The sequence below is a fragment of the Rhincodon typus genome, chromosome 35 (genome assembly GCF_021869965.1).
Source record: "Rhincodon typus isolate 14 chromosome 35, sRhiTyp1.1, whole genome shotgun sequence".
In the NCBI taxonomy this organism is placed as follows: Eukaryota; Metazoa; Chordata; class Chondrichthyes; order Orectolobiformes; family Rhincodontidae; genus Rhincodon; species Rhincodon typus.
Window position 1 is genome coordinate 3495902 of NC_063366.1, and position 15981 is coordinate 3511882.

A 15981-nucleotide genomic window follows, 5' to 3' on the forward strand; every position below is an offset into this window, starting at 1 on the left:
TGCTGTGTGAGAAGATCCAGCTGAGAGAGCTGTTTACTCGGTGCTTTGTGTTGAACTGTTTGACTGGAGCTGTGTGTTGGATATTGAGTGTGTTTATTGGAAGCATTTCCCTCTGATTTCCAGGCTGAGTTTTGTTGATGGCTCATTCCTGCATATGAGAAGGTGATGTGTCATTTTTATCTGGGAGGTGCAGAGTGTCTGAATTTCTTACTGATTCCCTGGTGTTGAATTCTGTGTGTGTGATGGCAGCTGGTTATTATACTGTAGACTATGAATGGCCAATTCTCTGTGGCGTTGGGATCTCGATGTTTCCTGTCTTTTCAAATCTCTTCAAGATCTCTCCGTATCCTATCTCTAACTTTTTATTCAGGAAGAGGAGGGAAAAAAAAGACTTTTAGTAATAGAAAGTCTATCAAAACAACCACATTTACAGAAAATGAACTAACTTTATGTTTGGTTAATGTATACAGAACAAGCTTCCAAATTTAGTTAACGCTCCTGCAGGCCACCTTGGGTCACCACGAATGTTCAAGGTGCAACATAGATAAAATTAACAGACTTGTATTTAAAATGCTAGAAACTGAGCAGGCATTCATTTGGAGCAGCCTGATTCCCCTCGCAGTTTATCATCCACTGACCCTTGCTGAAGACACCACCTCCCCCCCCCCACCCCCAAGCCAAGTAAGGGGGCAGATTCACTGAAGAGATAGGGTTATAACCTCAAACCTGCAGCAGAGCAGGGTAGAAATAGCTGCACATGAGTTTGAGTTCAGTGTATCAAGGACCATTGAAAGGTCACCCTTCAAGATCTGGGCTCCCTCCCTGATCTTTTTCTGCACTTTTCTTTTTATTCACTCGTAGGCCAGCATTTATTGCCCATCCTTAATTCCCCAGAAGTTAGTTAGGAGTCAACCGTATTGCTGTGGGTCTGGAGTCACATGTAGGCCAGACCAAGTAAGGATGACAGATTTCCTTCCCTGAAGGACATTAGTGAACGAGATGGGTTTTTTCCTGACAATTGACAATAGTTTCATAATACATTATTAGATTCTTAATTCCAGATTTTTATTGAATTCAAATTCCATCATCTCCCATGGCAGGATTTGAACCTCGGTCCCCAGAACATTTGCTGAGTTTCTGGATTAATAATCTGGTGAAAATACCACTAGGATGAATCCCTGCAATACAACAGGCAGTATTGATCAAGAAGAAAGGCATTTGTCAAAAACCTCAACTTTAACACAAATGGACATCATCCCTGAGGCAGCAGATCCAGTCCCTGAAGTTTAGTTTCAATGATCTCAAGTTAACGTCAGGGTGAACTCCATAAAACTGCATTGACAGTCGTCCATGATTCAGTTATCAATCAAACACTGACACTGGGTCACATGAGATATTTGCAGAGATATGCTGAACATGTGTTTTAGGAGGGTGTTAAAGGAGGAAGGTGAGGTGGAGAGGTTCAATGAGTGAATTCCTGAGATTAGGGTCTTGGCAGCCGAAGGCATGGCCACCAACAGTGGCACAATCAAAATAGGTGAATCCCTGTGAGATCGTGCAGGGTTCTGAGGCTGGAGGAGATAGAGATAGGGAGGCATATCACAATGGACAGATTTAAAATCAAAGATGAAAGTTTTAAAAGTGGGATGTCAGACTCAAAGCAACTAAAGGTCAGACAGCACAAGTGTCATGAGTGAATATGCAAGTCAGGATATGGGCAGGAGGATTGTTAAACTATGAATTGTTAATCTAAGGGGAGAACTGTAAAACTTTAGATTGAATTATCATTTCTCCTGATTGAGGATATGTGTTTCACACAAAAGACAGTGTAAAATTGGTTTTTGCCAGCACAACTGGATTTAATTTCACCTGTTTTTCTTTACAATTGGTTTCATGATGCCTTGGAAGGTTTGGCGGGGCGGGGGGAGAGGTGTGTTGCGGGGGAAGGGGGGCTGTTGCTGGGGGGAGGAGAGAGAAGCCTCATTGTCTGCTCCTGGTCACTATCTAGTGTCCCTGCTGGAAACAGAGTGCGTGACAGTCAAGTGAGGGAAAGAAAGGACTTGTATCTGATTTTTCCCCCCCCTCCAATACAGCGAATAGCAGACTGTGGAACAGTCTGTCATGTGGAGTCAGCTCCTTAAGCAAAGGAGGAGAGGGAGTTGGAGGAAATCATGTTTCCTTTTCCTGTTTTACAGAAGGATTGCACCATACTACACCAAAGAATACAGAGAGGATAGACACCACCGATAGATCCTGACCATCACCCAGGAACAACTGCAACAATTGTGGGAAGACATCTAGTGCCTTCACAGCATTGCTGAACACAGAGAAGGTTGGGCAGTGAAACCATCATCTGGAAATCGATCAGGCCAGGAAGGCTTTGACATATCATCAGATCTGAAAGTGGTCAGTGGTGTGTAGCCTTTGATCAGAACCAAGCTTTCTGATGATTCAGCTGTGGGTGATCGGTCAGGGTGAGGCTGGGAAGAAGTGTGAGTGGGCTCCAAGTGTGGTGAGAGTTTCAATCATTCATCCAGCCTCGTGAACCACTGACTCATTCCTACAGATGGGGGGCTGCTCAAGTACGAGGAGAGCTCAACAGCTGATAAGACTTCATAACACACATGTTTTACTATTAACGCAACAGCAGCTTCGTGGAAGAGAAACTTTTTCATGAGTGAAGTGCAGAACCAAGCCTTTATTCAGTGGTCAATGCTCATGACTGACCAACGTATTCGCCCAGGGGAGAGAACATTCACGTGCGAGGTGTGTGGCAAATCATTCTCACAGTTAGGGAACCTCCACACGCACCAACGCACTCACACAGGGGAGAAACCATTCACATGTGAGGTATGTGACAAATCATTTTCGGAGTCATCAAAACTCCGTGCGCACCAACGCATTCACACAGGTGAGAAACCATTTACATGTGAGGTGTGTGATAAATCATTCTCACACTCATCGACCCTCCGCAAACACCGACGTATTCACACTGGAGAAAAACCATTCATGTGCAAGGTGTGTGACAAATCATTCTCTCATTCATTGACCCTTCGCATACACCAACGGGTTCACACAGGAGAGAAACCGTTCACGTGTGACGTGTGTGATAAATCATTCTTGCACTCATCTAACCTCCGTGCACACCAGCGCATTCACACAGGGGAGAAACCGTTCCCCTGCAAAGTGTGTGACAAATCATTCTCAGACTCATCCACTCTCCGTGCACACCAACGTGTTCACACGGGAGAGAAACCATTCGCATGCGAAGTGTGCAACAAATTATTCTCAGACTCATCAAACCTCCGCAAACATCAGCGGATTCACACAGGGGAGAAGCCATTCGCGTGCAAGGTGTGCGACAAATCATTCTCGACTTCATCCACACTTCGCACACATCAACGTATTCACACAGGGGAGAAACCATTCATGTGTGAGATATGTGAAAAATCATTCTCGCAGTCGTCGAACCTTCGCACACACGAATGTGTGCATACAGAAGAGAAACCATTTACCTGTGAGATGTGTGATAAATCATTCCCGAGGTCATCAAAGCTCCTGGTCCATCAGAAGATTCACACCGGAGAGTAACTTTTTGACTGTGAGATTATCATTAAAGGAGCTGTGCTATCTTTAAACCTGCCAGGGCATCAGAGGGTTTACAAATAGACACCTCAGGTGAGGTGTTTCTGACGAGGCTTTCACCCACTTCTTTGATTTCCTGAGGCATAAAGCAAGGTGAGAAACCATTCAGATGTGATATAAGATGCATGGCCAGGTTTTCACATGGTCTAGTATCCTGGTCCAGTAATGCATTCCTAGGAGGGAATACTCTATCGATGATAGTTCTGGAATAAAATCTTGATAAGGTTGTTGGGCTTCCTAAGACATCAGCAAACCCATGTGGGAGACAGATACTTCATGTGGTATGTCAAGATTATTTCAGCTGCTGCTCCTCCTCCTCTCTCACCAGACACCAGTGTCTCCACATGGCCTTGGACCTGGGTCATCTGCTTCTGTTCCACTGAGAGCTGTCAATGTTGTTTACCCTTCAGTGCTTACACATGGGAGCTGTCATTCCAAAGCACTGTCTGTCTCAGCAGGGACTGCCTCAAACCTCTCCCACCATCACTCCAATAGTTTCAAGAAAGCAAATTTAATCTTTGACCTGATCATCAAGCGTCACTAAATGAGGACATCAATAGGTATAGAAGCTCCAGCTTATGCACAAATATCACTGGCCCTCTGGGAGGATGGCCTCAGTCACAGGAAGTGGGTGATTCAGGAGAATGTCAGGACATTTCCTGCTGTGGACAAGAGGGAAATACCTGAATAGAGTCCGCAACATGATTTATTTCCCTTGGTGACAATTATTACAATTACTATATCCTTGATGTTGGGTTTGGGCAAATTCTTCCTCTGAAATTGTACCATGAGTGGATGGGATTGCAATTTCTGCGAACGTTGACCAGCTTTGTAACCTTCAGCTGCAGTGTCATTGGGACTGCAGACTTTGTTGTTTGTCATCTGTTTGCTTGTTGCAGCACTCTTATTGATGGGGATTCACCCATAGATTCTACCAGAGGACACAGGGGGGATAGACTGGAGGCTATCAGCTGCTCCGGTGGATTCATGATGGATGAGCTGTTCAAAATGTTCTTTCGAGTAAGTTGATCATTGGCCCAGCAGCCATCAGTCTCCCATGTGGCTCAAGTGACACAGGCATGTCTTTTAAGTTGGCAATGGACCTTCCAGAGGAACCGCCAGCATGGTCTATGTTAAGAAATATATCCCAGAATTCTTCTTCATGTTAATTGATCTGACCAAAGTATTTAACTCAGTGAACCACAAGGTTTTGTGGATTGTGTTCGGAAGAAGCTCCATTCCAATCCTGCAGTTGTTTCTTGATGATACGCCTGTAACTGTCTGAGTGGGAGATCTGAAACAGAAACCTTCAAAATCCAGGTGTCAAGCAAGGCTGTGTGACCATGCCTATTCTATTTACAATCCACCTGACAGTCATTGTTCATCTCATCAAAAATCAACTCGCTCTGGTGTCAGAATTAAACATCATCTCATTGGGAAACTCATTTACACTGATCTCCTCCATGCCAAAACAAAACCAACCAACATACACTTGAACATGGCTGCAGTGTTGTTGTTCACTCTGCAACAGATCTGTAATCCAATCTCGATCTTTTCAAGTCTCTATACAAGAGACTTGGTCTGTTCTTTAATGCTGCCAAAATAAAACTCCTATCGACATACGTCTGGTCAGTCAGATATTCCACCTCCGCATATGTGTTGAATTCGAGACTCTGGATTATGTTGAGCACTTCTCATACCTCAATGGCCACCTCTCTGAAAAAGCCACCATTGATGAGATTCAACGTAAGATCAGCCATCTCCATTCAACCTTCGACAAATTGCAGAGTGAGATTTGGACTGCAGCAGCTTAGACTGCAGAGGATGAGGTAGGAAGCTTGTCTCCATCCTCTTTACTGCAGTTAGGGAGAGGAACAAATGCCAACTAGAAAGACCGCTGAAAGGAAAAAAAACTCACCAGACACCAGTGTCTCCACATGGACTTGGAGCTGGGTCACCTGTTTCTGTTCCCAAAGTTCTGTTTAAGTACGCAAAACAGTTGATGTCACCACATTCCTGTCCTGCAGCAAGACCTGGACAGTACATCAGTGTCACATAACAGAATGCGGAAAATTCCATTATCAATGTCACTGCAGCTTCCTCTGGATTCAAACTCTGGTTTCCTTCTCAAAGGCAGGTCAACGAACATTCAGGTAAAACTACAAAATCAATTTCGATGTTCTGGCCACTGTGTCTGGATGGCTGTAAACTGCCCACTCGACCAGTCCCTGTTCTCTCAAGTGCCCATCGTTCTGGGGAGCTTAGAGAAAATGGCGCAAAGACACTCCTGAGGCTCTCTTTGGAGCATGGCAGCCTTGACCTCAATGACTGGGAAAAGCTGGCTGTCAATTGTTCAGAATGGTGGCAAATTGCCTGTCAAACTGCATCATGATTTGAGTCCCCACACCTTAATGATGAAGCAGAGTAGAGGCAGAGAAGGGAAGAAAATACATTCAGTGTTGGAGGCCCTGCCCATGTGCCCCAACATCTGAAGTTCGACAATCAGCTAATCAGTCACATGAAGACACATGGCAAACACTCATGACCCTGAATGGAAGTCATCCTCAGACTGAGGGTCAGACAAAGAAATCAATGGCAAAGTGAAGCAAGTATGGTGGACATGCTAAGGACCAAATTGGAAGGATGTATGGATCTTGGAGGGAGCTCAGTCTGTGGGTGGCAGAGATAAGAAAGGCAGAGGCCATGGAGCAATTTGTATTAGAGCATGAAATTTTTAAATTGGGGCACTGGGAACCAGTGTAGGTCAGTGAGCACAGAAGCAATAGGTGTGTGAGGTAGGATAGAGAGTGCAGAATTTTAGCTGAGCTTAAGTTTTATGGACGGTGGAAGATGGGAAATTGGACAGGAGGGCATTTTAATGGTCTCGTCTGGTCTAGAAGCAATGATGGCATAGCTGAGGATTTCAACAAGAGATGGGCTAATATGGGAGGGGGCTGTTGGATATGGGGCATGTTACAGAGGGGTAAGTAGGTGGTCATGGCCCACGTAGGTACCAACGACTTAGATAATACAAGGACAGAGGTTCTGCTAAGGGAGTATGAACAGCTGGGAGCTAAATTTAAAAAAAACAAAAAAGGTAATAATCTCTGGATTTCTACCTGAGCTAATTGGCACAGGGTCAATAAGATTAAGCAGGTAAATGCTTGGCTTAAAGATTGGTGTGAGAGAAATGGGTTTGAATGCATGGGCTCCAGTATTGGGGAAGAAGGGACCTGTTCCAATGGAACAGTCTTCATCTGAATCATGCTGGGACCAGAGTCCTAGCGAATCACGTAAATAGGCCTGTAGACAGGGCTTTAAACTAAATGGGTTGGGGGGTGGGGGGGCAAGGGTTCAGTTGTAGGGGAAATTAGAAAACTCAAATTAAAGGAGGAGGTAAGAGTGCAAGTTAGCATTGTGGCAGCTGGGTACCAGACAATAAAGGTGAAGGACAGAACAGGTGATTGTCTTTATGCATCATGGATTTATAAAAGAGTAGGGAAATTTACCAGTAGAACAAGTTTAAAAGCTTTGTATCTAAATACAGGAAGCATTTGAAACAAAATTAATGAGTTAATGACACAAATAGAAACAAAAGGGTATGATTTGGTAGTGATTACTGAGACATGGTTACAAGGAGACCAGGTGTGGGAACTGAATATCCAAGGGTACTTGGCATTTTGGAGGGATAGGTTGAAAGGAAATGGAGGTAGTGTAGCTTTGCTGGTGAAGGAAGGGATCAGTGCTGTAAAGAAAAATGACATAAGTACGGGAGATCAAGATGTGAAATCAGTCTGGATAAAAATAAGAAATAGCAATGGGAAGAAGTACTTGGTAGAAGTAACCGATAGGTCCCCAAACAGTGGGTCACAGGATAAACCAGGAAATATTGGAGGCTTGCAAGAAAGGTATGGCAGTAACCATGGGCGATTTTAATATGCACATAGATTGGAAGAATCAAATTCGCAAGGGTAGCCTGGAGGCAGAGTCGAGTGAATGTATTAGAGATTGTTTCTTGGAGCAGTATGTTGAGGAACCAACCAGGGAGCAAGCTACTCTGGATTTGGTATTGTGTAATGAGGAGAGATTAATTGATGACATCATAGTTAAGGATCCGAAATGGAGTAGTGACCATAGTATGATAGAATCCAAAATTCAGTCTGGGGATGAGGAAGTGCAGTCCCACAGTAGCATTCTGGAATTAAACAAAGGAAATTACATAGGCATGAGGACAGATTTGGCCCGAACAGATTGGGCAGGAAGGCTAAAAGGTAAGACAGTGGCTGAGCAATGGCAGTTGTTTAAGGAGCTACTTAATTCCTCACAACTAAAATATATCCCAGTGAGGAAGAAAGATGTTAAGGGGGGTAAAAAAAAAAGACATCCATGGCTAAACAAGGAGATCAAGGACAAAATAAAGTCAAAAACTAAGGTAATACCATATTATAAAGGCTTGTGCAGGCTGGAGGATTGGGAAACTTTCAAACATAAACAAAGGGATACCAAAAAATTATTAAAAAGAGCTAAGGTAAATTACAAAAGAAACCTAGCACAAAACATCAAAAAGGACAGCAAAAACTTCTATAGGTATATAAAAGGGAAGAGACACTAAGGTGAATGTTAGAAGATGAAACCAAAGAGTTAATAGTGGGGAATACTTTGTCTCAGTTTTCACGGTGGAGGACAATAGCACCATTTCTATTGGAAGGGACAAGTCAGAGGCAATAGAAAGAGTAGAACTGAGAACAATCAACATCAATAGGGAAAAGGTCCTCAGCAAACTATTAGGATTGAGGGTAGACAAGTTCCCTGGTCCTGATGGCCTATATCCTAGGGTATTAAAGGAAGTGACGGTGGAGATAGTGGATCCATTGGTTACACTATTCCAAAATTCCATGGACATGGGAAAGGTTCTAGTGGATTGGAAAAATGCTAATGTAACACTTATTTGAAATGGGAGGAAAACAATATATGGGAAATTACAGACGAGTTAGTTCAACATCTGTCGTTGGCAAAGTGTTCCAATCAATTATCAAGGAAGCAATATCAGGATATTCAGAAAGTCAACATGCTATCCATCAGAGTCAGCATGGTTTTGTGAAGGGCAAATCATGTTTGACTAATTTGCTAAAGTTCTTCAAAGATGTAAAAAGCAAAGTGGATAGTGGTGATCCTGTAGGTGTAATATATCTGGACTTCTGGAAGGTATTTGATAAGGTGCCGCACAAAACGTTAATTCACAAGGTTGGATCATATGGCATTAGGGGTGATTTATTAGCTTGGATAGGTGACTGGCTGATGGACAGAAGACAGAGAGTCGGGATAAATGAGTTTTGTTCTGGTTGGCAAGAAGTAACTAGTGTGGTGCCACAGGATTTGGTCCTTGGACCCCAGCTATTTACAATCTACATTAACGACTTGGATACAGGGGTAGAAGACTCTGTAGCCACATATAACACAAAAATAGGCAGAATGGTAAATTGTAATTAGGAAATAAGAACCTTACAAATGAATATAGATAGGTTAGGAGAGTGGGCCAAAATGTGGCAGATGGATTTTAACGTTGATAAGTGTGAGGTCATGCATTTTGGTGAGAAAAAATGGGAAGGTGGCCTATTATCTAAATGGGAAGAGACTTTGGGGTGCTTCGGTGCAGAGGGATCTGGGTGTCCGCATTCATGAGTCACGGAAAACTAGCGTGCAGGTACAGCAGATAATAAAGAAAGCGAATGGAATGTTGGGCTTTTATAGCTAAAGGAATAGAACAGAAAGGTAAGGAAGTATTGTTGCAACTATACAAGGCATTGGTGAGACTGAACCTGGAGTATTGTGCACAGTTTTGATCCCATTAATTGAGGAAAGATGTAATGGCATTGGAGGCAGTTCAGAGGAGGTTCACTAGATTGATCCCAGAAATGAGGGTTTGTCATATGAAGGGAGATTGAACAGTTTAGGCCAATACTCACATGGAATTTAGAAGAATGAGGGGAGATCAAATTGAGGTATTCAGGATGATAAAAGGTATAGATAAAATAATCGTGGAGCAAATGTTTCCTCTTGTGGAGCATTCTAGGATGAGAGGTCATAGTTTTAGGATAAGGGCTAGCAAATTTAAAACAGAGTTGAGGAGAAACTACTTTTCCCAAAGGGTTGTGAATCTTTGGAATTCGCTGCCCCAAGGTTTGGTGGATGCTGGGACAGTGAGTAAATTTTTTTTTCTATTCGTTTGTGGGATGTGGACGTCGCTGGCTGGGCAGCATTTCTTGCCCATCCCTAGTTGCCATTGAGAAAGTGGTAGTGAGCTGCCTTCTTGAACTGCTGCAGCCACCAGCTGTGGGTTGACCCACAATGCCATAAGGGAGGGAATTCCAGGATTTTGACCCAGCGACAGTGAAGGAACAGCGATATAGTTCCAAGTCAGGATGCTGAGTGGCTTGGAGGCGAACTTGGAAGTGTTTGTGTTCCCATATGTCTGCTGCCTTTGTTCTAGATGGAAGTGGTCGTGGGTTTGGAAGGTGCTATCTGAGGATCTTTGGTGAATTTCTGCAGTGCATCTTGTAAATAGTACACTATTGCTGCTACTGAGCATTGGTGGTGGAGAGAGTGGATGCTTGTGGATGTGGTGCCAGTCAACGGGCTGCTTTGTTCTGGATGGTGTCAAGCTTCTTGTGTGTTGTTGGGGCTGCACTCATTCAGGCAAGTGGGGAGTATTCCATCACACTCCTGACTTGTGCCTTATACCTTGTAAATGATGAACAGGCTTTGAGGAGTCACTTGCCATAGTGTTCCTAGCTTCTGGCCTGCTCTTGTAGCCACTGTGTTTATGGGGGGAGTCCAGTTGAGTTTCTGGTCAATGATAACCCCTAGGATGTTGATAGTGGGAGATTCAGTGATGGTAGCACCATTGAATGTCAAGGAGTGGTGGTTAGATTGTCTGTTGTTGGTGATGGTCATAGCCTGGCATTTGTGTGGCCTGAATGTCAGTTGCCACTTGTCAGCCCAAGCCTGGATATTGTCCAGATCTTGTTGCATTTGAACACGGACTGCTTCAGTATCTGGGGAGTCACGAATGGTGCTGAACATAATTTAAGGAGGAGTTGATTTTTCATTGGTAATAGGTTGAAAGGTAATGGGGAGAAGGCAGGAAAACGGAGGTGAGGAACATATCAGCCATGATCAAAACACGGAGCAGATTTCAATGGGCCAAATGGCTTAAATCTGCCCCTATATCTTATGAACTTATCTTTATGATGGGGTGTGATGTGGGGTCAGGCATTCAGCTGGAGGTTGAAGAGACACTGACCAATTCTAAAGAAGGGTCAATGGACCCAAAACATTTACTGGGCTTTCTCTCCACAAATACTGCTAGACCTGCTGAGGTTCTCCAGCAATTTCAGATTCCAGCATCTGCAGTTCTTTGTTTTTGTCCTTTGATACTGACCAATTGTTGTTGAAATGAGAGTGGAACGAGCAATCAAGAGTGATTTAAGGAACATAGGAACGCAGTAATCTCTCAAGCCTGTTACACCATTCAATTGGATGATGGCTAGCCATATTTTAACTCTGTCTACCTGCCTTGATTCGGTAACCCTTAATCTCCTTGCTTAACAATAAAATCTCCTTGCTTAACAATAAACCTATCAATCTCAGATTTGAAATTTTCGATTGACACTCGGCCCCAACAGATTTTTCTGTTGGAGAGAGTTCCAGATTTCCAGTCCCCCTTTTGTGAAGAAGTGCTTGCTGACATCACCTAACAGCTTTGCTCTGCCCCTTGATTTTTTTAAAACTGCAGTCATCTCTTTCCATAGTATCCTTAGTTTCAAACAGTCCAAATTTAAAGGAAATAAAATATTTTTTGATGCAATTGAGTCACCTCTTACTCTTATAAAATCCAGTGGTACATGCCCAGCTTGTTCAATCTTTCCTCATCTTAATCACCTCGCATATATCTTCCCTAAATTTTCTACATTTAAAGAATTACAAGCTCAGTCTGTGCAACCTGTTCTCTTAATTTAACCCTTTTAGGCCCAGGAACATTCTGGTGAATCTGTGCTGTACTCCCTCCAAGGCCTCTCTGAAGTGCGGTACCCAGAACTGTGTCTAAATAGAGGTGTGTATAGCTACAACATAACTTCCACAATATCACAGTCGGTTCTGGGGAGGAGAGGTTGTGAGTTATCTTTTCTCTTGAGGATGTTCAGCTTCTCCTTGTAACTCAAACTCCCCAACCTTGGCAACATCCTTGTAAATCTTTTCTGCACCCTCTCAAATTTAAGAAAATCTTTCCTATAGATAAGGATACTAAAGTTTGGTCTATTTCTGACCATTGGAATTGGGAGTCAGACATAACGCACAGAGGTCTTAAAGAAACGTCTGTCGGTAGTATTCTGAGAATTACCCCTAATGTGAGTGTGTGTGTGTTGGTAAAGAGAGGCAGTTCTCATGAGTAGGTAAAGGGTAGAATCGGACCCTGCTTTAGTTGGGGATGTGAATTATGGACAGATCCTCTTCAGGTGACAAGTGTTTGACTAATACCATGGGGAATGTTTGTACTCTCCTGTCTGGAGAATAACTATCCTTGATGTTGTCATGATTTCACTAGGAAGAACTGTGATCATGCCTCACTGTTCCACAACTCATTCCAAAATGTATAACATCTCATTGATATCACCATATGACCAGTTTGTCTGACTGACTGTTATTCAAATCAAAAGCAATTCACAGTAGGTTTTATCACTAACAGGAATTATTGTAGCACACTTAACAAATGGCACAGAAAAGAAATTACTGATCTATGATTATATAACTTAAACTGTAATGTCTTTTGACTGTACCCACATCTCACTTCCTCTGGAAGTTCATTCCACACACAAACCACACTGTGTTAAAAAAGTCCCTCATGTATTTTTTAAATCTTTCCCCTCTCACCTAAAAAATATATTCCCTATTCTGGCAATCAACCTACCTGAGGGAAAAGTCACTTGCCATTCACCTTATCTATACACCTCCTGATTTTATAATCTCAAATAATGTCCCTGCCTATCCAGCCCCTTATAACTCAGACCCTCCATTCCCGCAGCAGCCTGGTAAATCTCTTCTGAACCCTCTTCAGCTTAATAATATCCGTCTTATAACAGAGTGAACAAAACTGGATACAGTGCTCCAGAAAAGACCTCACCAACATCCTGTACAATCTCAACACAATGTCCCAACTCCTGTACTCAAAGATCTGAGCAATGAAAGTGAGCGTGCTAAAGGCATTCTTAACTACCGTGTATGGGATGCAAACTTCAAAAAATTAGGTACCTGAACCCCTAGGTCCTCTCTGTTCTACAATACTACCCAAAGCCCTACTTTTAATTGTATAAGTCCTGCCCTCATTTGTTTTATCAAAATACTTATCCAAATTAAACTCCATCTGCCTCTCTTCAACCCATTGACCCAATTGATCAAGATCTCTTTGTAAGCTTAGAAACCTTCTTCACTGTACACTTTCCCACCAATTTTGGTGTCATTCGCAAATTTACTAACCATGCCTTCTATATTCTTAACTAAATCATTTATATAAATGACAAACAAGTGGACCCAGCACTGTTCCCTGCAAAACATTGCTGGTAACAAGCCTCCATACCGAAAAACAACCCTCCATCATCACTCTCTGACTCCTGCTGTTAAGCCAAATTTGAATCCAATTGGCAAGCTCACCCATGATCCCATGTGATCTAACTTTACTAATTTATCAACCATGCGGAACCATGTCAAAGGTTTTACTAAAGTCCAAGTAAATAATGTCTACTGCTGTGACCTCATAAATTTTCTTGGTTACTTCCTCAAAAAAACTCAATCTGGTTCGTGAGACATGATTTCCCTCACACAAACCACAAAACCCACTTTAAATGCTTTTGATTTTAGCAATGCCAATCTGCTGTTTTTTGTAAAGTGATGGTCTTTTTTCCCTTTATGTTTAATCCATGGACTTAAGTCATTTCTTGTTAGAATTCCTTCTTTGAAGTCTTCTTGATTCTTTTGCCTTTTCACTCAAATCGGGAGAAGCGGGGAGAGAGAGAGATGTTTTCAGCTTGCCAATTCTGGATGTCTCTAGCTGCTCTGCACTTACTGATTTACAGAAAACTGTAGCTCAACTGATCCAATGACAACAGTCATTTTTTAACTCAGACTGTTGGTGCTATTGTCTTGAAGTATCCCCTCCGTACTTCAAAAAGCAACAGTGTCTTTAACAGCTAAAATTGTACACTACTTGATATTTCCAAGATGCAAACCTCAACTCTTATTTCATGTGTAACCCAGTCCCAACTTTCATTTCAGTTTACAGTCTTAAAAAGGAAAAGATGTGTTCCCTTACAGTATGGTGAGGGTGTGCAAGTGAGTGTTTGCAAACCTGAGTTCTCTAAACCCATCATATCTCAATGTAATAACAGTGTGATATGTTCACCTTACACTCTTCCGAGATTCATTTCATGTTTTGAGAAAGATCATCACAGAATCCCTGCAGTGTGGAAACAGGCCTTTCAGCCCAACAAGTCCACACCAACCCTCAAACATCCCACCAGACACATCCCCCTGTATCCCACCTAATCTACACATCCCTGAACACAATGTGCAATTTAGCATGGCCAATCCACCTAGCCCGCACATCTTTGGACTGTGGGAGGAAACTCACACAGACACGGGGTAAAATCGAACCCGGGTGTCTGGCGCTGTGAGTCAGCAGTGCTAACCACTGAGCCACCATGCCGCCCCTTGGATCTTGAGTCAGTTGTAAATGTCTTGTTATTTTGATAGATTCCAACTTTACTTTGAAGTGTTTTTTAAAATCATTTCACATATCATAAAATCATATAGGAAGGAGAGTCCCTTCAGCCCATCAAATCTGAACCAAAAATACTCTACTGGCAACACTCCTACTTTCCCACAGTAGGCCCACAGCCTTGAATGTTATGACACTTCAAGTGCTCATCCAAGGAATTTTTTAGGATTGTGCGGTTCCCAGTCTCAACTACCCTCCCAGGTAATGCATTCCACACCCCTACACCCTCTGGGTGAAGAAGTGCTTTCTTAAATCTACTGTACACCTCTTGCCTTTCATTTTAAAATTACACCCCCTTGTTGACCCTTTAACTAAGGAGAACAGCTGTTTTCTACTCACCCTGACCATGCCCCCCATGATCTTATTGGCCTCTATTAGGTCGCCCTCAACCTTCTGTGCTACAAAGGTAATAACCCAAGCTTATCCAGCCTCTCTTCATGGCTTTAATGCTCCATCCCAGGCAACATCTTGGTGAATCTCCTTTGCATCCCCTCCAGTACAGTCATATCCTTCCGATAGTGTGCTGACCTGGACTGCATACAGGACGCTAGCTGAAAGTTCTGTACAGCTCCATGAACTCTCTGCACATACAATCTACACCACGACTGATAAAGGAAAGCATCCCATATGCCTTCTTAACTACCCTATTAACCTGTCCTAACACCTTCAGGGATCTGTGGACAAGCAGCTTATGATCCCTCTAAAAGGACTAATATTTAAACAATAAAAGCTTACAGCACGTTACTGTGCAGGGGGTCCTGGGTGTCCTTGTGCATGAACGCAGAAGGTTGGTTTGCAGGTGCAACAGGTAATGAAGAAGACAAATGGAATTTTGTCCCTCACTGTTAGAGGGATTTGGTTAAATGAAATGTTAGGGTGCTGGTGAGGCCACATCTGGAGTACTGCTTGCAGTTTGAGTCACCCTACTTGAGAAAGCATGTACTGGCACTGGAGGGGGTGCAGAGGGGATTCACAAGGTTGATTCCAGATTTGAGAGGATTAGTTTATGAGGAGAGACTGAGTAGACTGGGATTATATTCATTGGAATTGAGAAGAATGGGGGGCGGGATCTTATAGAAACATATAAAATTATGAAGGGAATAGATAAGATAGGTTAGTTTCCACTGACAGATGAAACTAGAACAAGATGTCATAGCCTCAAAATTATGGGGAACAGATTTAGGATTGAATTGGGGAGGAACTTCTTCACACAAAGAGTTGTGAATCTGTGGAATTTCCTGCCCTGTGAAGTAGTTGAGGCTTCCTCATTGAATCCGAGACAACAAGGTGCAGGGCTGGATGAACACAGCAGGCCAAGCAGCATCATAGGAGCAGAAAGGCTTTTCAGAGATATTAGGAACTGCAGATGCTGAAGAATCCGAGACAACAAGGTGCAGGGCTGGATGAACACAGCAGGCCAAGCAGCATCATAGGAGCAGAAAGGCTTTTCAGAGATAGTAGGAACTGCAGATGCTGAAGAATCCGAGACAACAAGGTGCAGGGCT

At 43.0% G+C, this 15981-nt stretch overlaps 1 protein-coding gene across 1 annotated transcript in view; it reads left to right on the forward strand.

Moving 5' to 3' along the window:
* The first annotated feature begins 138 nt into the window (after window positions 1–138).
* The window catches only part of LOC109934549 (zinc finger protein 271-like), a 20469-nt gene continuing 4626 nt past the window's right edge, over window positions 139–15981 (forward strand). Inside the window, exons 1-2 of the mRNA XM_020533282.2 lie at window positions 139–162; window positions 2196–3561. Coding sequence (XP_020388871.1) covers window positions 2674–3561 — 888 coding nt within the window. The 5' untranslated portion in view covers window positions 139–162; window positions 2196–2673. The remainder of the gene's footprint in view (window positions 163–2195; window positions 3562–15981) is intronic.